This window comes from Antechinus flavipes, chromosome 1 (assembly GCF_016432865.1).
Source record: "Antechinus flavipes isolate AdamAnt ecotype Samford, QLD, Australia chromosome 1, AdamAnt_v2, whole genome shotgun sequence".
NCBI classification, from domain to species: Eukaryota; Metazoa; Chordata; class Mammalia; order Dasyuromorphia; family Dasyuridae; genus Antechinus; species Antechinus flavipes.
The window spans coordinates 389,787,766-389,812,489 of NC_067398.1; the positions used below are offsets into that span (position 1 = coordinate 389,787,766).

The 24,724-nt window shown below is 34.2% G+C and overlaps 1 protein-coding gene across 1 annotated transcript in view; it reads left to right on the forward strand.

The window, feature by feature from the left end:
- The window catches only part of ICE1 (interactor of little elongation complex ELL subunit 1), an 89,770-nt gene that overhangs the window by 42,096 nt on the left and 22,950 nt on the right, over positions 1–24,724 (forward strand). The window contains exons 13-16 of the mRNA XM_051973445.1: positions 2,167–2,179; positions 3,055–8,231; positions 12,374–12,542; positions 16,370–16,530. Coding sequence (XP_051829405.1) covers positions 2,167–2,179; positions 3,055–8,231; positions 12,374–12,542; positions 16,370–16,530 — 5,520 coding nt within the window. The remainder of the gene's footprint in view (positions 1–2,166; positions 2,180–3,054; positions 8,232–12,373; positions 12,543–16,369; positions 16,531–24,724) is intronic.

Below are 24,724 nucleotides of genomic sequence, written 5' to 3' on the forward strand. Positions count from 1 at the left end.
AAGAAAAGTTTGATAATGATTACACATGTTAAGTCATGCAAGACCATGTTGCAAAAGAAAACACAGACAAAAATAGTTTTTTAAAAAGTATGCTTATTCAGTTTTCCTCAGTATGGAGAGGTAGATGGTATTTTTTCTTCATGAGTCCTTTGATGAGAATGGCTAAATTTTCATAGTTGATCATCCTTACAATGTTTATTATAGTTACAGTGTTCTTTTCCACAATCTTAGATGCTCTTTCAGTTATGCCTAACTTGCCCATTTTTATTTACCACAAACTTTGAAATGATCATTTTTTAATAAGTGTGTTCAGAATTTTTACTTTCATAGAGCTCTTGGTCAGAATCAAGGCCATATTTTGCACTTCATTCCCCTTCTGAAGAATGAAATGTATGAAGGTGGGTGAGGTCTACTTTTAGCAAAGAGATGTCTAGATATCTAGATCAGTGAGTTGTGTTCAGATTTTTTTTTTTTTTTTTGATCATGCACCATTGTCAGGAAAGAGTTTTTAGGCATGCTTAACTCTCAGTATATTTAAGTATAAACTGTATAACATACTAATACCAAGATTTCTTTAAAGTTGCTTTTTGCTACTATTGCTTCTCTATTTTATGAAATAATCACCAATATTCACAATCTTCCATTTTGTTTTCTAGTAAGATTTTAAAAACATGTTTATGATCTTTGTTTCTCCTAACTGCCAATTCTTTCTGCTGGACAAAATTAATTGGCTCCCAAGCTCTTTTGAGCTAATCATGGTGATTGGCTAATCTTCCTTAAGAAAATATTAATAGTTCATGTCAATATCTGTTTTTATCATTTTCCTAGGGTTTACTGTAACAAATTTATTTGATTAGTTCAGATAAGAGATATTTTTTGTGTCTTTGCAAATTTTCCCCTTCACTTTCATTCTTCTAATTTGACCTTTCCTTCAGTAGAGAGCTGATACAGAAAGGAGTTCCTCATCAATAATCATTAATATCCTGCCATTAAAATCTGAATCATTTTTATTTGTTTTGAAGTTACTTTATATGTTTTACATTATATTAGAACCTTTTTCTCAAGAAAAGTATTTAGGATTTATGGAAATGAAAATTATAAGTATTTATGATTTGTAGGTATGAAAATTTTCTTTAAGCTTTATCTAGTCTCAATTCTTAAGAACCCTATTTTTAAACATTTTTCACCTTCCTTATCTATTACTTCCACATGCATTGAAATCCCTTGGAATTAAAGTTTATGTTGATTGATTTTGGAGTTTTTTTATGAAATTTCACTATCTCCTCAGTGGCAATAAATACTGATGCATGAGTTTCAGTTATTTTCATAGTAGTGGTCTTAAAATGTTTATTATAAACACTACATGAATAAAAAAAGAAATGTCTCATTCAATAATGTTTATTGTTGCCTTTGGATGCACAATAATACCAATTCTACCAACTTCTTTTTTTTTTAGCTGCAGCTTTTGTCTTCTAGTTGGAAGATTTATGTGATTCATTTCTTGAAGTGGTACGTTCACTTGTTGATAAGTACACAAGGACCTTACATTTAACACATAAGTTAATAGATTGTTTAGTCAGATACTCTTGAGTCTTTACATTTGCTGCCCCTTTTCTTTACAACTTTGCCATCTTCACTGTAAAAATTCAAAAAAATCTCATTGTGAATTTGTCTTTGTCTGAGAGATATTTTTGGCTAAAGAATTTATCACTCAAATGACAAACCTCTGTGGTGAGATGATGAACCTCTTTGTGCTTTGTGTGATTGTGGTAGCCATAGTAAGCTAAGGAGAGGCATAGCATCCAGTTTAAAGATAGTGATGATTGTGTTGTTCCATAATCAGATGACATATATAGTTTTGTATTCTGTGCTGAATTTTAGAAAAGTCATTGATGACCTGTGAAGTTTCCAGAGGAGGCTGAGTAAGATTATGAAAGTTTCTAAGTGCCTATCAGATACTTTGGTAGAGGAAAAGGAGAAAGCCTTTGTTAAATCTGAGAAAGGGAAGACTTAGAGGAAGCTCTAATAACTGGTGTCAAATATTTCTTTATATTTACTACATGAGTTTAGGTTTGTTCTGATTTGCCTTAGAGAGCAGAGATATATGTAATGAGCAGAAGTTGGAGTGAGTAAGGTTTTTTTTGGTTGTTATTTTTTAAATTGTAGCAGTTATCCAAAAGTACCATGGGCTACTCTAGGAGATATGGTGGTTTTTCCTCAGAAGTTTTCTCTCTGTCTGTCTCTCTGTCTCTCTGTCTCTCTCTCTCTCTCTCTCTCTCTCTCTTTTCTTTTTTGCTGAGGCAATTAGAGTTAAGTGACTTGCCTAGGGTCTCACAGCTCGGAAGTGTTAAGTGTCTGAGTCAGATTTGAACTCAGGTCCTACTGACTTCAGGGCTGGTGCTCTATCTACTGCGCCACCTAGCTACCCCTTCTTCCTCAAAAGTTTTCAAGCAGATTCTGAATGACACCTCTTTTGTTTAGAATATTGGTTTTACAAGTCCTTTCTAATGTTGAGATTGTGTCTTTGTTTTTGTCGATCTTACCTCTAAACTTCCTTTTACCTGTTAAGATTTTATGAGTCTGATTCTAAATGCTTTTGAAACAATTTGTCTTCACTAGTGACATTAGATATATGTACAGTTATTGAAAAGATCACAAAAGTTTGGGTTCCAGAATATGTTAGGTGTATATAATGTATCCTACCTTTATCATGATAGAAAATAAACATGAATATTTGTATAACTATAAATAATATAAATTTTATCATGATAGAAAATAAATACAAATACTGTAGTATTTACCTCTAATAATATAAAATAAATTACCATAGTACATGACTGTCTCAGTGCCAGACATGGCCTGTGCTGATATAAACTCGATATTTGATTAAGCGGTTTGTAATTCAATAGGAACATTGATATATGTTAATAATAAAGGTCTTTTTTTTAATAAATAGATCAGTTCTTTAATAAAGATGATAGTAAACTGAATTCTTCATTAAAAGTCTTGGAGTAGGAAACAGCTAGGTTGTACAGTGGGTCAGGAGGACCTGAGTTCATATCCAGTCTCAGAACTTGAAACTTACTAGTTGTGTGACTCTGGGAAAGCCACTTAATTTCTCTGTGCCCTCTCTCCCACCTCCCCCCAAAAAAAGAAAAGAAAAAGTTTTGTTGATGAGAATGGGAAAGCAGCAAGTGAATCTGTTGAACTTGAATTTATTTGATTTAAGGAAGCTGAAACAACTAATTGTAAGCTGTTTTGTTTTGTTTTGTTTTTCTCCCCAGGAGGACTATTTTGGAGATTTTACAGATTCCAGTGAAGAAGAGTTGGTGGATAGAGAACATACTATGCAATCTCTATTAGAAAATGGCACATCTGAGTCTCTGAATACTTCTAACTCTTCTGAAGAGAAAGAAGAAAGTAGTAAACTTATAGAACAAATTGAACCAGATCTTGGAACCCAGGTTCCAGTGAATCTGGAAATGAATGAAGAAACAGCTATTGGGTGTGATATTTTACCAACAGGATTAAAATTCAAAAGTAGTAAGCCTAATTCAAAAGAAATAGAGATGCCTTTTTCATGTGCTAGCCCATTACTCCATAAAGAACATCTTGCGGTGTCAAATGAAAATACAAAAGATGAAAATAAATATGTCTTAGATGAAAATGGTATATCACAAGATGACAAGGAAAGAAATGTCACACCACTGCAAAGTAAAAGAGCAACCTTTAGAATACCCCATATACCCACTGAAACTGAGTGTTTACATAAGATATCTGATGACCTAATGCAAGTGACAGATAATGTTGAATTGAATGAAGAAATATGTAATTCTTTGCTTAGCCAGGAAAAGTTAATTGTACAAGTTACATCTGAAGAAAAAATCTCATTGCCAGGATCTGAATCACACAAATTTGAATTTTCTAAACAAATACCTGTTAATGGACTCAGCTCTGAAAATGAAAAAATGGCCATGGTTTCTGAACATTTGCAAGAAATAACTGGAGAATTGCCTGGAAAAGACAGAAAAGAAATGCAAGGATTTAATAAACAGAATCCTTCTGAATCCAAACAAGATGTACTCATGATGGATACAAGTGAGCTTGATGTCAAGACAGATGTTCTCTCTTCTTCTCCCCATGTCATGTCATCTAATTGTAGTAATCCTCAGTTCTCCTTTGATTTAGGATATAATAATGAGGTTTCTTGGAAATTCAATGGACAGTGTACTTTAATTGAAGTTGTAAATACAGACTTTTTAAATGAGACTGTTCCAAATCAACTCCATTGCGCAGAACAAAAATCCTGTGAAACAATGCATAATAATATTTCAGATACAGTAGATAAGCATCCTGAACCTACAGATTGTCCTAAAGAAGAATATAATGTAGAGAAAAACATACATGCTTTGAGCCCTAATTCAGCAACACCCATACTTACTGATCAAAACAGCAGAGAGACAAAATATTGTGATGAATCAAAAGGTGTGGCTAATACCCATGTGATTGATCAGGCAACATTTGAAAAAGACACAGGAGATAAACAATGTGAAACTGAAAAATCAGGAGTTGAGCTTAATACAACTAAATCAAATGATTTAATTTCCACAGCATTTCAGAGTGACTTAGTAAAGAGAGATCATCATTTAGACATTAGTTCTTCATGTCATAATATAGATGCTGGTATGGTTATAGAGAGAGAATATGAAGGAAGTCCAGAAGCTAAACTCAGCTGTGAACAAGAAGATAATAAGCAATTACAGACAGAAATTCCTGTTATAGAAAATGTTCTGTCATCACCCAAATTGGATTCTCATAGAAAGGAAGTTAAGCCAATAACATTTACTTTTAATAACCAGGTCTCGATTATTTCTGAGCAGTTGAAATCTGAAGAACTCCAAGTTACCAACTTGGAAGATCTTGGGTCTCATGTTAAAGAGAGCACTTTGAGACCTGATAATACTTACACTGAAACTGAACAACATATGCTATCTAAAGCAGAATATATTGACAAAGAGAAATGCCAGTTGCTAAAAGTCAAGCAAAGAGAGACTGTAAACTGTCCCTCAGCAGAAGATTCTGCTTCCTGGATATCAACAGATTTAAACTGTTTTAGTGAATCTTTATTAGTAGAAAATTCTCATTATGACACAATTAGAAAATTATCAATCAGATCTGAAGAGATATCCCTCCAGAGCCAGAAGAGTAATGTGTCAGAAGTAGATAAAAAACAAGATCTTCAAAATCAAGGTCACCTTAGCACCATGAATACTAAGGGAGAATTCACTCCATCCACAAATATTTCACTTCCAGATGATTTAGCCACAGAAGAAATTTGCTCAGGAGATGCTTCCATATCAGATTTAGAAGTCTTAATTACACCTTTGGACTCTGTGTCTCTTAAAGTTCAGCAAGTTCAGAAAGAGAGAACTCCTGGGAATACTTGTTTGAATTCTTACATGAAAGAAGAATGTGCTTTTCCTTTATCCTTAAGTAAAAAAAATGAAGATGAGACCCAAGTTAGACTAAATATACTTAATGACATTGTCCAGTGCTATATGGGTAGCCCAGATGACACAAAACATAGTTCTGAAGATGAGAAGTATGATCAAATTAGTTATGATAGTAAAAGTAAAAATGAAACTGAAACTAATCGTGAAACCAAAGAGCAAAATTTCAACAAAGAACCACAAATGCAAATAGGAAAAACTAATACTTATAAAGATGCTCATGCATGTATGAAAAGAAGAGGCTCTTTAGACATAGAGTATTTGACATCCGCTCTGAAAGATTTTAATTTAAGTACTGTTTCTGAGACAAATGGATTTTCTACATCAGAGATATTTAAGCTTCTCGAAAATAACACCCAAAACTGTATTTCAGGGAACTCTGTTTCAGAATGTTTTGACAAAGTATTGACAAATAAGGAAATGAAAAACAAACTAAAAATAGGAAAAGTATCTGAAGAAAACTTGAGAAAACACTCTTGGGTAAAAACTCATGAGGTTTCCAAAGAAACAAATGATTCAGAAGAAGAATGGAATCATTTAAGCAAGGTTAAGCATTCAAGTCAGTTTACCTATTGCTTACTAGGGGAAACCACTAAGACTTACACCAAAGATGTATCTGGCATTGAAAACATTTGTAAAGATTCTCTTACTAAATCTCCTGATGTTTCCTTTCTGAAAACATGCAACAATATTACAGCTGGATGTTTGAAAGAAAAATCTCTTTCCTGTGAAATAACTACGCCTTCATCAGATATAAAACAATCATCACTGATTCTAGATTTTGATGCTGAAAGAAAATCATGCACTGATAGGTTTGTTAATGAAAACACTCAAAGAAGAGAACATACAGAACATTCAGATGCAGCCAAAGGGAGAAATGATAGTAAAGACACCACAGAAATCGGAAAAGTTGGGAAAAGTACCATTGAGCAAAATACTGGAAATTCAAAAGGAGGTATGTTGCTCCATCATATATCTAGGATAAATCCAGAAATTGTAAATGGGTATGGAAAACATGATAATTTGAATTTAAATATCAAAGAATCTGAAGATTGGATGATTACAAAGGATGGAAATATCCAGTCAAGCATGGACCAAACTGTAGTGCATGAAGTTCCTGAGGCAGTCTCTAGAGGGCAAGCTATTCTATCTGGAGATATCTTAGAAGATGCACTTGATCCTCTTGCCTCTACTGAATACACATCAAATGCTGAACAAAATCAGAGTGACTCTCCATCTAACGAATGTTATTATGATGACAGTTCTTCATCCAGACAGAAAGATGGTTCAAAGAATGGTCAAAATTGTATCTTTGATAAAGACACATTGTGGAATCCATCTATGTGTGATGTAAGTTTTGACTCTCAAGAAAATAATCAGACTTCAGAATCCTCAAGTATTTCTTTCGATAGCACACATGATACTTTAGAACTTTTAGAACTAAATCAAGTTGATTTAGTCAGTCAGAGTAAGCGTGGTTCAAAAATGCCAAACCAAGAATCATCACATAAACTGACAAAGGCTTTAGCCAAATCTAAAGTTGAAGTTAAGCAAGGCAAAACTTCTAAAAAGTCTTCAAGGATAAAAAGCAAAGTAAAAATTCAACACAGTCATTTAGCTCAGCCAGTTTTGGCAACTGCTGATACTTCTACACCAACAAAATGTTCTCCTGATACTCTGAGTAAAATAAGGCAAGAGATGGGGCCACCTTTGCCTCCTTTGCTTGCACCATTGCTAGCAACACCCCCAAGGACACTGCATCCAGTTTCCCCTCTAATGTCAACCTCTAGTCAGTCTTCTCTAACTTCACCACTTGATGATCTGATTTCCCCATTGCGTGATACACCAGTCCCTCCTCTGATGTCTCCACTCTCTGATGATCCACGGTACAAGTCTCCTATGCATAGTACTCCATCTCCTTCAGATGCATCTGCTAGTCAAAGAATCTTATCATCTCCTTTGCAATTTTGTGCTGCCACACCAAAGCATGCACTTCCTGTGCCTGGAAGGCTTCCTCCATTGGCAGTTGGCAATACTTCACTAGGAGGGCCCCAGGAGAACTCTGTAAAAATCCTTGATACCATGTATCCAGAGCTGTCTGCCAGGGCAAGGACACTTAACATTCTTAAAGGGAATATTCAGCTGAATAGATGTCCTCCAGCAGATTGTAAAAATTTACCAGGGCCTGTGAATAATATTACAGGATTCAAAGCTATCACTTCTGCATCAACTGCTTTTGTTAAAACAGGAAGCACTTCTAATACTGAATGTGATCAAGGTAAACTAAAGGATTTTGATCCTGAGCTTACAAGTTTCCAAAGTCATGGTGGGAAAAGACCTTTGGTACCATCAACCATATTAAGGAGTGCAAAGAGGTTACGTCTAGACAGTGAGTCACCAAAATTGGAAATTAAGGTAGATGTATCAGAAATCATCAAGACTAGTTCTCCTCAAGCTGAAAATGTCATGACCCTTGAGGATGAGAATTCTTCTGTTCAGGAACTGACAGACAACACTGTTGCAGAATTATCTTCAGCTTTACATGAACATAAAGAATCACATGATAGTATCATGAGTAATGTCCTGAAAAAGATTGCTGAATCATCTTTTGATTTATTACCTGTCATCCGAAGTCATGTGCACGTAGGAAATGTTTCGAAAAAGCCAGTGATGAGAGATCAAGAAAAAGAAGTTGTTTGTGAATTTAGTACCACAAAGAAGGTATGTAGTTTGATCTATTGTATATATTGTATATAATTATATTTATACTTAAAACCAACAGGTTGCAAAAGTATTTTAAAACTTTTTGTTTTAAGAATTGCTAGCCCCATAAAATGTGGTACCACATAATTCCTTTATTAGCTTTATTTAGCAGTTATTACATATTCAACTTTGCTGTAAAATCTTGGAGGACAGTAACTTCTTTTGGAAAACATCTCAAACTTAATGTTATTTTGAAAACTAGACAGCAAGCATATTTAATCTTAAGCCATTTTGTTGTAATAACTAGTCTTTGTTTAGAGAGCTTATTTAATTGTAACATTGTTATATAATTACTTACATAATATAAAAATGTTTACATAGTAGGTAAAGGAAGTAAGAAAAAATAGGTTCACATTCTTTCTCTTAAACATGTTAATTATGTAACCATGAACAAGTAAGTAACTTCAGCTTTTCAGAATTCCAGACAACTACAATATAGATGATTTGCTGATTTGCTTCAGTGTGGGGTTCCTTACATTGGTGGATACAGACAGTCATATAGTGTCAACATGAGATCATCTCAAAGAGAAGGCATTAGTGACAAGTGGAAGGGAAGTTTCCAAAGGAGAACATCACAATCCTGGAGTCAGCCAGTGAAAAGGCTTTAGGGTCAGGAGATGCTGTATCCTACATGAGGCACAGCAAGAATACTAGTGTGGCTGGCATGCAAAGTGTATTAAGGAGAGTAAAATATAAAAATGTTGCAAAGATAGAAAGGATTGTGAATAGCTTTAAAAGGCTTGGAGAGAACTTTTTATTTAATCCTGGAAGCAAAGGTAAGCTACTCGAGTTTATTAGGTAGAGGGGAGACTTAGTTAAACTTGAATTGTAAGAAGATCACTTGGGAGCTGTGTGGAAGATAAATTAGAATGGAGAGAGACGTCTTAAGATGAGGGGAACCAATCAGTAGGTACTGCAGTAATCTGTATGTTTATGATTAGACCCTGCATCAAGATTCAAAAGTATGAGTGGAAAGAAGAGGGATGTGTATGAGAGATGTAAAAGTAATTCAAGTCAACAATTATTTTTTAAGTACTTATTGTGCTACAGGCTTTATGTTAAATGCTAAGGTTATTAAAAAAAAAAAAAGGCAAAAAATCTGTTCTCAAGGATCACACAGTCAGATGAAGGAGATAATATGTAAGCAACTATGTACAGACAAGGTATATATAGGAAGAATTGGAGATAATCTTAAGGAAATCTTTTAAGATTAAAGAGGTTTGGTTTGGTTTGGTTGGCAGAAGACCAAAGACTTTGATGAGGGGAGGAAAATAGAAATAAGGAGGAAGGAGGGTTCTGGTCCTTAGGGACAATCAGTGAAAAATGTATGGTGTCAGGAAATAGAGTATCTTGCAAGAGAAAAGTCAAGGATACCAGTAAATATCAAGGAGACCAGTAGTACTGTATTGCAGACTGTAGAGGGGAATAAAATATAAGAAGATTGTAAAGTCGGAAAAGACTAGGCTATGATGCTTTAATAGCTAAATAGGATTTTTAAGTTGATCTTATAAATGATAGATAAGGAACCACAGAATTTTATGAATAGGTGGATGACGTAGTCAGACCTTCACTTTAGAAAAATCCAATTTTGTAGTTTAATGGAGAATAAATTAAGACTGGAGAGAAACTTGAAGCAGGGAGATGATAGATAAGATAGATCTTTATAATATATGTGTATACACATAGAAAACAGCTCACTCTCCATCTTAATTTGTATGTTGTGAACATAGAATTGACAGGCCTTGCCAACAGGTTGGACATGGAGACGAGAAAGAAGAACTGAGGATGCCAAAATTTCATAGCAGCTTAAGTATATGAGCTGATTTTAGTAAGAAGTCCAGGAAGACAACAAGGTTGCAAACCTGGATTACTAAGCTGTTGTTGCCTTCGTCAGTAATAGAGAAGTTGAAAAGATCAGAGGATTTGAAGGGAAAGATGCATATTCAGTTTTAGATATGTTTGATTTTTAGATTTTTACAAGACCACCAATTAACATGATCAATGGGAGAATAGAGATCAATAAAGACATTAGGGCTGGACAAATAGATCTGAGAAGCATTGTTATAAAATCCATAAGATAAAACGGAACCACCATTGTAATAATTATCAATGGAAAGGAGAAAGCAAAGAATAGACTCTTATGGAATATTAGTTGGTAAGTGGTATAACTTGTATGAAAATACAACAGAGCAAACTGAAAATCAGGAAGCGAAAAGTAGGTAGGAAGAGACCAGTGCATTGTTCTCTTTGAGGTCTTTGGAAAGGATTTAGTGGAAGATATTGTATTAGTCACCAGCATTTATATTTTTTCTTTTTTTCAAAAATATTTCCTAGAAACAAAATAGTTTTGAATATATGTATATATTCTAAGATATAAAATGGTTTCTAAAGGTAATATCCTTTTAAGACACGTTGAAGATTTATATCACCAGCATCATAACAGACTTTAGAAATTAACTAACTTTTAAATAAAAAACAAAAAGTTACTTAAATATCACCTTTGTGTTACAGATTTTATTAGTTTTCTTTTATGTCTTTATGAAAAAGGACAATAAAATTTGTCAGTGTAACTTTTAAGAGTATTTTAAAGTGAATAAAAATAGCAAACCAGATAGGTCATCTTATGTAAAAAAAAAAATTGCATGACCTATAAGGTTCTATCTAAACATAAGTTATTAATAACATCATTGCCATTGTATTTGATAATCATTGTATCTCAGGAAACAATCATGAAATAGTGTGATTTGTATTCAGAATTCTGGAGATAGAGGAGTTGTCATGAGCTATCCAAAGGTGAATCCTAATAGATACTACTATTGTGACCATGGACAGTTCATGGAATCTCTGGTAATAATTATATTTGTATGATCTTTTTCACAAAGTTGTTGTGAGAATCAAATAAGATGTACAATTGCCAGCACTATACAAAGTCTATTGTTATTAACAATAATTATCCTAAGAATATATGAAATGCCCTAAGAAGGGCATTGCCTAAGAAAGTAAGAAAATTGAGGAAATAGAAAATCTATGGGCCTAATAAAAAGTAGATAGGTAAGGAATGACCAACTTCAAAAAGTAGTAGGCAAGCCAGAATTTTGAGACCTGACATCTCAAATAATAGTAGAATCCATAATCCTTGTGTTTAGGTAATCCATAATGTGTTTAGGTAAAATTTTGCTATAATGCCCATTTAGAATCTGTTTTCCTGAAAGATATGAAAACTTTTAAAAGATTTCAGTTCTTTACCACTGAAAATACGTTATCTCCATATTTTTGGCATTTGTGTAAATATTTATATATATGTGTGTGTGTGTGTGTGTGTGTGTGTGTGTGTGTGTATTTCCTTAAATGGTATTATACATTTATACGAATCTAAGGCATGATACTATTTATCATTTGGATTCACAGGTAGAAAGCCAGAATGACCTTAAATGTGATCTAATTTAACTCCTTAATTTTTCAGTGTAAATAAAACCCAGAAAATTGAAGTGATTCTTCCTGGCCTCCCATATGTAGTATAACTGAGGAAATAAAGTCTAAACGATGCAATTCACTGGCAAAACATACAGTTGCAAAACATTGGGTTCAGAGCCCTTAGTAAGCACAAAAAATACCTAGCAAAGAAATCACAAGGATTTTATAATGACGGGAGTACAAAAATAGAACAGGCATTATACAGAACAAGTTGTAATTACATAGTTGATAAAAGTAGAACAAGAATAGGATAGTGTCATCCTGTTTCTTATTGGTGGTAAAGACTGGGACTTTTCCAGCTCTTGGGAATGCTGATTGATTGTAACCACCTGCACTCTGCCGAATAGGTAGAGATACAATAATAACTGAATGATATGATATGATATGATATTCAGGAAAACTAAAGTTTAACTCAAAAAAACAAAGCTTAACTCAAACAGCTATAACTAATGTTGACAATGATACAGATTGAAAAGGTTTGGTTCTCTCAATTGCCGCTCACATATCATTTGGCTAATTTATTTACTCTCAAGAGATTTAGTGTTTAATTTTTTTATCATTTAATTATTCTTGTCTTTACTGAATATATGTGCAAATAATAAATTGTTTTTACATTTTTAATACAGCACTTAGCACAGCCTTTGCTTCATGCTATTCTCTCTGAATTGAAAATTCACAAGACTTCCTTGGATTACACTTACATTCATGCTCTCTGCAGAGTGTATGTTGGAATATGTCGGCAACTGGGAGACTTGGAAAGAGCCCGACTATTTTGCTATGACTTACTTAAGGAAGGTATGTTGATATATTTATGTAACACTGTCTTGAAAATATTCTCTCAAACAGTCAAGTAAACATTTATTTATTGCTAGAGAAACAAATATGAATAAAAACAAAGGCAGTCCTTGCCCTCAAGGAGCTTATCATATAATGGCAAATATAACCCAAAAAGGGAGCAGAAAAGACAAGGGTAGGGATTGGGTGGGAGGGACTTGGCTCAAAGGGATAAAAGAGAGAATCCTTGTGAAGGTCAACAGCAGTGCTAACTGGTGGAAAATATGGAAAAAACTGTGCTGAACCTCTCTTTTAAATGGACGCCCTAGAAACTGGCTCTGTCCTCCAATCCAAGAGTGCAATCATTGAGGCAGAAGGCATTGATGAGATGTAAAAATCAGGCAGTTTCAGTTTTGCAGAATAATGATATGCGCCAGTGATGAGTTTCCAAGGGAGGGAAAGCAGAATGAAGAGGTGCAGAGGAGTTCAAAAGTGGGGACAGCTGGTGGGAACTGGGTAGCTTTCTTTACATTTGTATTTTGCTTTTTACTTTGTTCTAGGAATATATTTATATAATTTATTTATACCACTTTCATATTGTATATTTGTAAAGGGATATAAAATTATTCCAGATTTTTACCTAGCAGATAATGTCCAGGATTTAAATGCATACATACTACATTAGCACAGTTTATATTTAGATGAATGTTACTCACCACTCGGCTTTCTTCTGTTCATACATTTAGGAAGCAGTGTGCTTGACCTAAAGTAATTACACCACATTTGAAGCACAAGTCAAATTAAAATGTTTTATCACTTGTCGAGAGAAGCATATAATCACTTAAGTTTCCCAGTCTTCAATTTTCCACTTTTGTAAAATTGAACAAGATGGCCTCTGAGGATTCTTCCAGCTCTAAATCTATGACCTTATAATATAATAAAATGAAGATTTTAGATTAAAAATTTGAAATGTCTTACACGGTGATGAAGAAAAGAAATGATTAGTGTGAGATCTGGCCTTGAGTTATTCTTTCATCAATGATTGCTTGACACCTGCTCTACCCATAATTGTTTTGTTATTTATCAGATTATTAAAGATAGCCTGAATCATATAATCTACAGTAAAGTATCTAGAAGTTTTTTGATAATTAACTAAAATATGCTATATGAATGTAAGGTTTGGGTATTTTATTCCAAATATATAATTTCTTTTTACCAAGATTTATCTTCTTCATGTCTCAAAGCAACCTCTAGGGCCAGTATAAATTCAGGTGAAAACAAACCATTTGTCCATGATTGTAATAGCCCTTTGAATGAAGCTGCTGTGTTTAACTGCTTCTGACTGCCAGTGTGAATTAAAATAGACATCTGAATGCTTTAGCTATAGATACAATGTAAGTTGTCCATCTCAAGAGTCTGTTTTGTGTGAGTTTTATAAAGAATGCTTGCATATGTTACCTGTTCATTGTGAAACTTATAATATTCATATTTTCTGGAATTATAATACCTTTTTACTTCTTATTTTTTCTTTTGTCCTTTTTAAAAGTGCTTTTATGAAATTTTTTAACATTAAGGTAAATTAAAATTTTGTTTTGTAAATTTCAGTATACAACTTCAGCATAAAAGAACCCAAGTTGGAAATCCCTGAGTTTAATCTTTAAAATATAATCACTAATATATTTTATCTTGATTGTTTTTGCAGCAAAATTTTCATCCCAGTATGAATAATGACATATTTCCTTAATCTACATGTATGCTTATGAAAGGCAAGCTAATTCTCCTTTTGTTTTTAAGAAAAATAAAGATGAATTTTTCCATTTACTCCATCTAAATGCAAAATTAAATGATTTTAACTTCCCCTGTACACCAGATTTACTTTGGAGACAGATTTTTAAAAGCAAATTATCCTTCAAATAATTTTATTTCCTACTGAAATTGGAAAAGCTTCTGTATTATCTGGCCTTTACATAGTACATTGGTGCATGAGAATTTGGTACCCTTTTGTATTGTGAAAAATTTGGTTTTCATCTTTTTAAGGTCTGAATCTTATTTTTGAAGGGAAAGTTAGACATTTTTGTACTAGACATTTTAGAACAGAATATGGTATATGAAAAGTGTTTCTGGGCATTTTGTGGTATAGCAGCAAATGATGCTAATTTTGAAGTCCAGGGCTTAAATTCAAGTCTCTTCTCAGCTGCTTATCTAAGTGACTTGGGTCAGTTATCATCTAAGTTTCCTCATCTCTAAAGTGACAGAGTTGCACAAGATAATTTACAAAGGTCTATCCCTAGTTTATGAACCCTTTTGAGAAATGCAGAAAATAATTACAAATTTCCCAATGTCCATTTTCTTAAAAGAAGACTCTTTGTTTTGTGACTTTACAAATCAGACTTTAAAAATAATCCTCAGGATGTATTCTGATGGAAGTGGATCTCTTCGATAAAGAGTGCTACTTCAGTTTCAATTGATCAAGGATGGACAGAAGCAGCTACACCCAAAGAAAGAACACTGGGAAATGAATATAAACTGCTTGCATTTTTGTTTTTCTTCCCGGGTTATTTATACCTTCTGAATCCAATTCTCCCTGTGCAACAAGAGAACTGTTCGGTTCTGCAAACATATATTGTATCTAGGATATACTGCAACATATCTAACATATATAGGACTGCTTGCCATCTAGGGGAGGGGGTGGAGGGAGGGAGGGGAAAAATCAGAACAGAAACGAGTGCAAGGGATAATGTTGTAAAAAAAATTACCCTGGCATGGATTCTGTCAATATAAAGTTATTATTAAATACAATAAAATAAAAATAATCCTCAGATTTTTGCTTTTGCTTTCGCCATTTCTAAATCTGTTTATTTTACATAATCTAAAAATGAGATTGTGTTTGATCGTAATGAACTGAAACTCTTAAAAAATACATCTGGTTGGGGGCAGCTAGGTGGTGCAGTGGATAGAGCACCAGCCTGAAGTCAGGAGAACCTGAGTTTAAATCTGGCCTCAGACACTTAACACTTCCTAGCTGTGTGACCCTGTGTGACTTGACCTTAGTTGTCTTAGCCAAAAGAAAAAAAATACATCCTAGGTTTTGTAAGTATAGAGAGAATTTATTTTCCAACTTGATGCAAGGTGAAGATAATTAAATCAATTTCTCTGCCCCATCACCTCCATCTTAGACACACCTTTCTTTCAAGATTGAACTCCTGAAATTTTTTCTGATTTCCTCTTCCCCAAACACTTCTCCCATCCCCATGCTATTCTAGCAATAATACTATGATTTATTATAATAATAATTATTAATATTATTTATGTATCTGCCATTTCTTCTGATAGCATATATGATTGTTGAGGTCAGAAACTATTTCATTTTTTTATCTTTGTTTCTTCAGCGGCCAGCATAGTGTATGATCCATGGTGCTAAGTACATTACAATACATTAAATGCTCTAGTTTAATTACTTCTCCCTCATGTTTCCCTTGTGTATGGACCAGATCTACTTTGAAGACAGATTTTTTTTAAAGCAAATTATCCTTCAAATAATTTTATTTCCTACATCAAACCAAAAGAGTCTTTTTGGAAAAGAATTGGTAGGCTGCATTCTATTTTGTCTAAATGTGGTTTAAGTCCCTGCATCAATTTATTTAAGCAAATTGACTTTTTGTCATTTCTTTTCATTTTTAAGAGAAAAGTTTATTTTAAAGAAAAGATTGCCTAAAATTGGGAAGGGGAGGCGTCTTAACCCTAATCCTGGGTGCTAGAAGGAAAAAAAAAAAAGGAAAATTGTTTGTAATTGTTGTATAGTTGATAAGTTATAAAGATTTCTTATTGTTTTTGTGTCTCCCCTTTAGATTTTCCAGAATCTGATAAATTAACTTTGTTTATTGCAAACATATGGCATGATATATTTGCCTTCCAAGGAGTGATTAATAAAGCAATGCAGCTGGTTGTCCGACAACGTGCTAAAGGAGAAGTTCTGAACTGTTTGATTACATATCTCAATTGGGAAAAGGTATGCTGTATTTTTACTGCACTCTTTGAATTCCATAACTTGCTTCTGTGAAGGGCTATAAGGATTCCCTGAACTGGTCTTTTTGAGTTGTCATATTTTCCAGAATACTGTGTCTAGAGTATTGTAGGAATCTCTGACTGCATCAAGGACAAGGTCCCCTGTTCCCCCTATGGTCACCTGACATAATTTACTATTTGCATCCCAAGCTGGATCCATTGTGTGTCCTTGGTAAGCAAGACAAGCACTAGCCGTCTGTGCTAAATGGGAAAATTCTTACTCAACTTAGGTCCCTCTCCATAATCTAGCAGTTCCCAAATGAAAAGAATGTGGCTCTTGCCATTGTCTTATTCCTCCCATTTAGGAGAGGTTCCTTTTTCCCATTTTTCCCCTCCCATGCCATGCCTCTTCATATTTTTTCTTCCTTTTTTTATCCTTGTCATAAATATGCAAACTTCTTTAAGGGTGAACTTTGAATTTTGTGGGTTCTGCATGTGGTTAATTTCTCTTATAAAAAAGTTAGTTTTCACATAAATCTCATGACTTTGTGGTTTTCTATTGACAAACTAATGATGTCTTTTTTCTTGTTTTTTTTTTTAATATACATATACCTCTCAATCTCAGTATCTTTGATTTTTATATTAATATTTGAACGTGGCAGACTGTCTCCCCTATCCTATATTAATTTTGATCTTTCTCATCATTGCATGATTTTTTAAATTGGTTTTAAGGAAATTTGTCACACATGGGATATTCAGAGCAAATTTAGAAACATAATCTTTTAAGTTGTTTTATTAGTAGAGATTTCCCTCTTTAAAAGTATATTATAGTGGATAGAGCACCAGCCCCGATTTCAGGAGTATCTGAATTCAAATATGGTCTCAGACACTTAACACTTCCTGGCTGTGTGATCCTGGGCAAGTCACTTAACCCCAATTGCCAAAAAAAAAAAAAATTATATAACTGAATTGCTAGAAAGCTATTATTGAATGATTTTGCATTTATACTCTTAGAAATACATGTGGTGAAATAGAGTAAAAGGAATACCAGATTTTAACTGAGATGTCTTGAGGATAACCTGATGTATATGACTGGGCATGTCATTTACCTTCTCTCATCTTTAATTTTCTCATCTGTAAATTAATGGAATCGAAGTAGATAGTTCTAAAGTATTTCTTGTTTAAAATATAAGATCATTTGATCCTGTCTGTTATGAAGTTCAGTCATTTGTAAAATCTCAGTTATACAGAGATCTCTTGATAAGATATTTAGGTCAATTATTCTAAGAGTAGATGCTAGATGAAGTAAAAATAAAAGGAGATTCTTTTTGAAATGAAGTTTTTCAGTTACTTCATCCCTTTCCTCTTCTTTTGTTTTTCTTCAGTAATTTGGGATTAAAGTTGCTTAAATTATAATCATTTTTTTCCCTTTCCCATAATCCTCAATTTGGCTCCATCTTAATTTCATTTTCCAGCCCATTAATCGTCTTTTTACATTATTTGTATTCTTGCTGTTCGTTACACATGATGGTCCATGTCTCTTCTGTATGCCTTTAAAATGCTCATTCTTATGCTTGAAATTCTCTGCCTCATCACCTCCATCTTAGATGCACCTTTCTTTCAAGATTGAATTGAACTCATGAAATCTTTTCTGATTTCCTCTTTCCCAAACACTTCTCCCCCACCACCTCCATGCTATTCTATCAATAATACTATGATTTATTATTATAATAATTATTAATGTTAATTATTTATTATCTGTTATTTCTTCTGATAGCATATATGATTGTTGAGGTCTGAAACTATTTCATTTTTTTGTCTGTATTTCTCCAGCAGCCAACTTAGTGTGTGATCCATGGTGCTAACTTAATAGATGCTTAGACACTTACTAGCTGTGTGATCTTTGGCATGTCACTTAACCTTGATTGCCTCAGTTTCCTCAAATATAAAATGAGAAGAAAATGACAAACCACTTTCAAGAAAAGCCCAAATAAGGTCACAGTCAGAAATGACTGAGGCAACTTCACAGCAACCTTTCTACTTCTTGTGTCACATTGTGAGATTAATCTAGGTTCGGAATTCACATTCGATAGGTATAGTCTTAAAAGGAGCAGTGACAGGTTTATTACTGCTCAGAACTTTGATTTAAATAAGACATAAGGGAAGAAGAAACTCAAAGCATAAAAGTAATACACAATTAACAAAGTGGCTGCCATAACAATAAAGACATTATAACAAGAAAGGACGTAACATACAACATACATCATAACCACATTGAGGAAGTACCAACATCTGAATTCCTTGGCTGGGAGAATCTATGGTCACCAGTCTTCAGAGTCTGGAATGGGTACCCTTGCTAGGCAAGCTGTACAAATACTTCCTAGCTGAGTTCTCAAAATCCCTTTCCACTAAAAGGTTTTTAGAGGGTGAGAACACAGAACATGACTACTGCACTTATTTATTTAATTATTTGTCTGGCTATTTATTTGTTTTTGTTTGTTTGTTTGTTTATTTTTTGCTGGAGCAATTGGGGTTAAATAACTTGCCCAGGGTCACACAGCTAGGATACATGTCTCTTGAGATGGAGAAGCCTCCCAGGTACAGAAGGCTCCATCATAGGAAGCCCAAGGAGAATATTTGTTCATTCCTTTAAAAAAATTACGTTTTACTCAAGGAACTGGCCAGGTTTGTGGAGTAAATAGGCCTACAAAAAAGGATATTTATTATTAATGCACCAGAAGAGTGGTCTACCAAATTATGCATCAGTTACCTACAAGTACGTTCTCTTGTTCTTACCACAAAGAGTTACACAAAAAAACATGGCTGAGACTCAGTTAAGATTTCTTAATCACTAGGATTCCTTATACACATTTGGGAATATTCTATTAATAGTTAATTTGTGATGATATTTGATTGTAAAAGGAGGTGGTTATAAAAAGCTTTACATGTCTTCCATTTTTCAAACATTTGTTTTCCAAGTTTTATCATTTGAATGTCTTTGATATAACTAATTGTGTTTTCTGTGATTTTTTTTCTGAATTTTAAACATTTATAAAAACTTTGAATTCCAAATTCTTTTCTTTCCATCCTCTCTTCTACTTATTGAGGAGGCAATTAATATTATCTCTACATGCAAAGTTTTGCAAATCTATATCTCTTGGCCATGTTGCACACTTCAAGAAAAATAAAGTAGGGGGGAAAAAAAATAAGTGTGCTTCAATGTGTATTCAGAGTTTGCCAGTTCTCTCTCTGGAAAATATTTTTCATCCTCAATTCTTTATTGTCCTGGATTACTGTCTTGATCAGTATCTAAGTCTTTCATAGTTGATCATCATCATAATATTGCTACAGTGTATAGTGTTCTAGTTCTGTTTATTTAATTTGCATCAATTCATGTTTCCATGTTTTTCTAAACCCTTCCTGGTTGTCATAGCACAAATTTTATTCCATCACAGTCATGTTCCAAACATTCCTAAATTGATGACTATCCTCCCAATTTCCAGTTTTTGTAATTATAAAAAGAGCTAACATAAATATTTTTTATTACGTAAATTCTTTTCTTTTTTCTTTGATCTCTTTAGGATACAGACATGGTAGTGAGATTGCTAGATTATAGGGTATACACAGTTTTATAGTCCTTTGGGTACAATTGGAAATTGTTTTCCTGAATGGTTGAATCAGTTCACAACTCCACTAAGTTCATTAGCATCTTCACTTTTCTACTTCTCCACCAGCATTTGTCATTTTTTCAAGTCATATGTGTGTGATCATTTTGAGGGAGTACAATTATTTCTTTAAAAAATAAAACTAAGATATTTCAGTTCTAAATTTATGATCTTGTGAAGCAGTTCAGCCAATTCTTCCATTTTCCTCTCCACAGAAAATGTTTTCATTTAGCTGCATTTTTCTTTTGTCTTCATTTTTTGTGTATTTTGAGAATGTCTAGAGTAGTAAGAGTCCCTCCAGGAATGTGTCCATTCATTGGCTTTTTAAAAAGTAACTCACATTTAGGGGGAAGAAAAAACAACTAAGTTAATATTTTTAGATCATTATAAAACTATGATCTTAAACATCTTTTATTCCCCTTTCTTGCTATTCTGCCATTCTCACATAAGCCTAAGCTCCATTTTGTATTTTGTTTTTGTTTTATTGGTTTTTATGACCAAAAAATTCATCACTAAGCCTCTAACCTATTAATAATGAGCTACTCTGAGCATTTTGAAGATAACATACATCCTGCCTAAAAATGCATTTGCTAGCCTATTTTGATAAATGTGCTAACAATTTGATGGTTGTTATTTTATTGACCCATTAGGGTTCCTAATATATCTGATGGAGGTTTAGCATAAAATTCTGCCTTAGAAACAAAAATAAACATAAACAACTTTGCCAAGTTAAATGTTCTGATTTCCTAGCAGTCCTAATGAAAATATAGTCATTGGTGAAAGCCCAGACTTGCTGTCTTATTTTATTTTTCTCCCAGTTACATGTCAAGAAACTGTTTAGCATTCATTTTTACAAGAGTTACAAATCTTTCTCCCTCTTCCTTCCCCTCTTACAAAAATGGTAGAAAGTTCAATGTAGTTTATACATATGTTGTTATGTAATGTATATTTCCATTTAGTCACAGTTGTGAAAGAAAAAAGAGATCCAAAAAAAAAAAAAATCCAAGAATAATTTTTTTTTTTTAATGCATTTATCTGCCTTCAGAAGTACATCATTTCTTTATGTGGATGTAGATAGCATTTTCCTTTGAGAGTCTTTTATGCTGGGGCGGGGAGCGTGGACCAAGATGGCAAAGAAGGCACACACTGCTTTCTAAGCTCCTCTCATTCCCCTCATAACCAACTATTTAATTCAGCCTCAAAAATAGATCTTCACTGCTTAAATTCATGAGGATTAGAAACACTACAGTGTACCAGCCGAAGTCAATCTGGAAGATCGCCAGGAAAGGTTTGTCCTGAGGGGCCAGGAACAGACTAGCACAGAGAGAGACTAGCGTCCTGAGCAGACCAGAGGTGGGGGTGATCTCTGTGGCTAGAGAAATTATAGAGACGACTCTGGTATAGGCTAACTGCTCTGCCTTGACTACAAAGCAGTAAACTAGAAGAGAAATTAAAGCCTAAAATAGAGGGTACTCTAAAAAAACTCCAGAACCTAAGGAGATCTGGCTGTAACGACTCAAATCCAGAAGTGACTCAAGCAGACTGTAACTGCAGCCCTGCAGTAGCAGCCGCATCCTGCAGTTCGGGGCTTTTGCGGGGCAGTTACAAATCTGCACGGCAGGGGGGCACAGCCTAGGCAGCCTCTAATCGACACAGTGGGAGACTCAGCCTGGGGCAATAGAACTTCCCCAGCAGACTTTGCTTCCAGGGAAGGTCCCTGCAAATCCATTCACTGCTCAACTACTAATAACCACAGCCCCAGGGCGGGCTTTGGCTTGGGGTAAGAGCCCTAGGGCAGTCGTTATCTCACACAGTGGGGGTTCTTTGCAGGGCACTTTCCCATCTCCTCCCTGCAGGCCTGAGTTACTGGGGGGGTGGGGGTGGGACGGGGGGGGGGGTGGGGGGGGGAACGGACGACACTCTTTCCCAGAGCACTCTAGTACCTCCCTGCTTTTTGTAGGCATGTGGCAGGACAGCTACTCGTTCATACACCTTTCACTGCTCTGCTGAGGAAGCTGGTAACCTCCTGGCTCTGAAGGCAAGACCCTACAGGCTTTAACAAAATGAGTTAAAAAATCAAAAGAATGATAGTTTCTGTACAGAAAGAGAACAGCTTTTCAACCCTGAAGAAACTAATAGCAGACAGTCTCCAGACAATTGTTGGCCCCCAATACAAAAGGCTCTTCTAGAAGAGACTATTAAAAACCTTAGAAGAGAACTAGAAGAAAAATGGGGAAAGGAAAGAGAAGCTATGCAAGAGAGTACAGAAAAGGCATATAACTCACTAAAAGAAAAATTTGATAAAGTGGAAAAAGAAAACAACTCCCTGAAATGTGAATTGGAAAAGGTAAAAAACTCCGAAGAAGTGCAGGGAAACAGAATATGTGAATTGGAAAAAGAAAATAACTCACTAAAAAAAAAAAATTAGTGAAATGGAAAAAAAATTCCATAGATCAAAACAACTCAATTGGACACAAACAAAAAGAATTTTAAAAAGCTAATGAAGAAAATAACTCACTAAAAATCAGAATTGAACAAATAGAAATGACTGATTCCTTGAGACATCAAGAATCAGTCAAGTAAAACCAAAAAAAATGAAAAAATGTCCACTATTTACTTGGAAAAATAACAGACCTGGAAAATAGATCTAGGAGAGATAACCTGAGGATCATTGGACTACCCAAAAATTATGATGGAAAAAAAGAGCCTAGGTACTGTTTTCTAGGAAATCATCAAAGAGAACTGCCCAGAAGTAATAGAACCAGAAGGGAAAATAGGCGTTGAAAGAATTCATCAAACACCTTCTGAAAAAGATCCTAAAATAAAGACTCCAAGGAATATTGTGGCCAAACTTCAGAATTTTCAGACTAAAGAAAAAAATTTACAACCAGCCAGGAAAAAACAGTTCAAATACCGAGGTGCCATAATAAGGGTCACACAAGATTTGGCTGCCTCAACATTAAAGGATTGAGGGGCCTGGAATCAGATATTTCGAAAGGCAAAAGAACTTGGAATGCAGCCAAGAATAAACTATCTAGCTAAGCTGAGTATTTTTTTCCATAGAAGAAGATGGACATTTAATGAAACAGAGGAATTCCATTTATTTCTAAGGAAAAGAACCAGACTTAAATAAAAATTTTGATCTCCAACAACAGGACTTAAGAGAAGTAGAAAAAGGTAAAAGGAACTCTTGAGAACTGTATTTCTGTTGTGGATATACATAAAAACCACATGTATAATTTGATTTTACTGATATAACATAAAAAAGAGAAATAGAAATGGAAAGGGGATAATGTCAGAAAAAGGGAAAAGGGGAGATAAAAAGGGAAACTACATACAACGATGAGGCAAAGGAAACCTATCAAATCTGAGGGAACTTAGAGAGGGGGAGGAACATTGTGTGAATCCTACTCTCATCAGAGTTGGCTCAAAAAGGAAATAATTGATATATTTGTTTTACAGAGAATCTTCTCTCACTTTATTAAAAAGTGGGAGAGGAAAAGGGAAAAGGAAAAAAAGTAATAAGGGAAGGGTACAAGAAAGTAGAAGAGATTCAAAGGGAGGAGGGAGGGATACTAAAGAGGGAGAGCTGTGCAACGTTAGTGGGACCAATAAGTTTAATACTAGGGAAGGAGGGCAAGAAAAAGAAAAGCATAATCTGGGGATATTAGGATGGCAGGAAATACAGAATTAGTAATTTTAACCATAAATGTGAATGGGATGAATTCTCCCATAAAGAGGAGGTGGATAGCAGACTGGATCAAAAGTCAGAACCCTACAATATGTTGTTTACAGGAAACACATTTAAAACAGGGAGATACATACAGAGTAAAGGTAAAACGCTGGAGCAGAATCTATTATGCTTCAGGTGAAGTCAAAAAAACAGGGGTAGCCATTCTTATCTCAGATCAAGCAAAAGCAAAAATTGATCTAATTAAAAAAGATAAGGAAGGAAACTATATCTTGCTAAAGGGTACTATAGACAATGAAGCAATATCAGTATTAAACATATATGCACCAAGTGATATAGCGTCTAACTTCCTAAAGGAGAAGTTAAGAGAGTTGCAAGAAGAAATAGACAGCAAAACTATAATAGTGGGAGATTTCAGGCTTGCACTCTCAGACTTAGATAAATCAAATCACAAAACAAATAAGAAAGAAATTAAAGAGGTAAATAGAATATTAGAAAAATTAGGTATGATAGCTCTCTGGAGAAAACTGAATGGTGACAGAAAGGAGTATACTTTCTTCTCAGCAGTCCATGGAACCTATACAAAAATTGACCGTGTATTAGGACATAAAGACCTCAAAATTAAATGCAGGAAGGCAGAAATAGTAAATGCTTTCTTTTCAGATCACAATGCAATAAAAACTACAATCAACAAAAAATAGACCAAAAAGTAATTGGAAACTAAATAATCTCATCTTAAAGAATGACTGGGTGAAACAGCAAATTATAGACACAATTAATAATTTCACTCAAGATAATGACAATGGTGAGACATCATACCGAAATTTATGGGATGCAGCCAA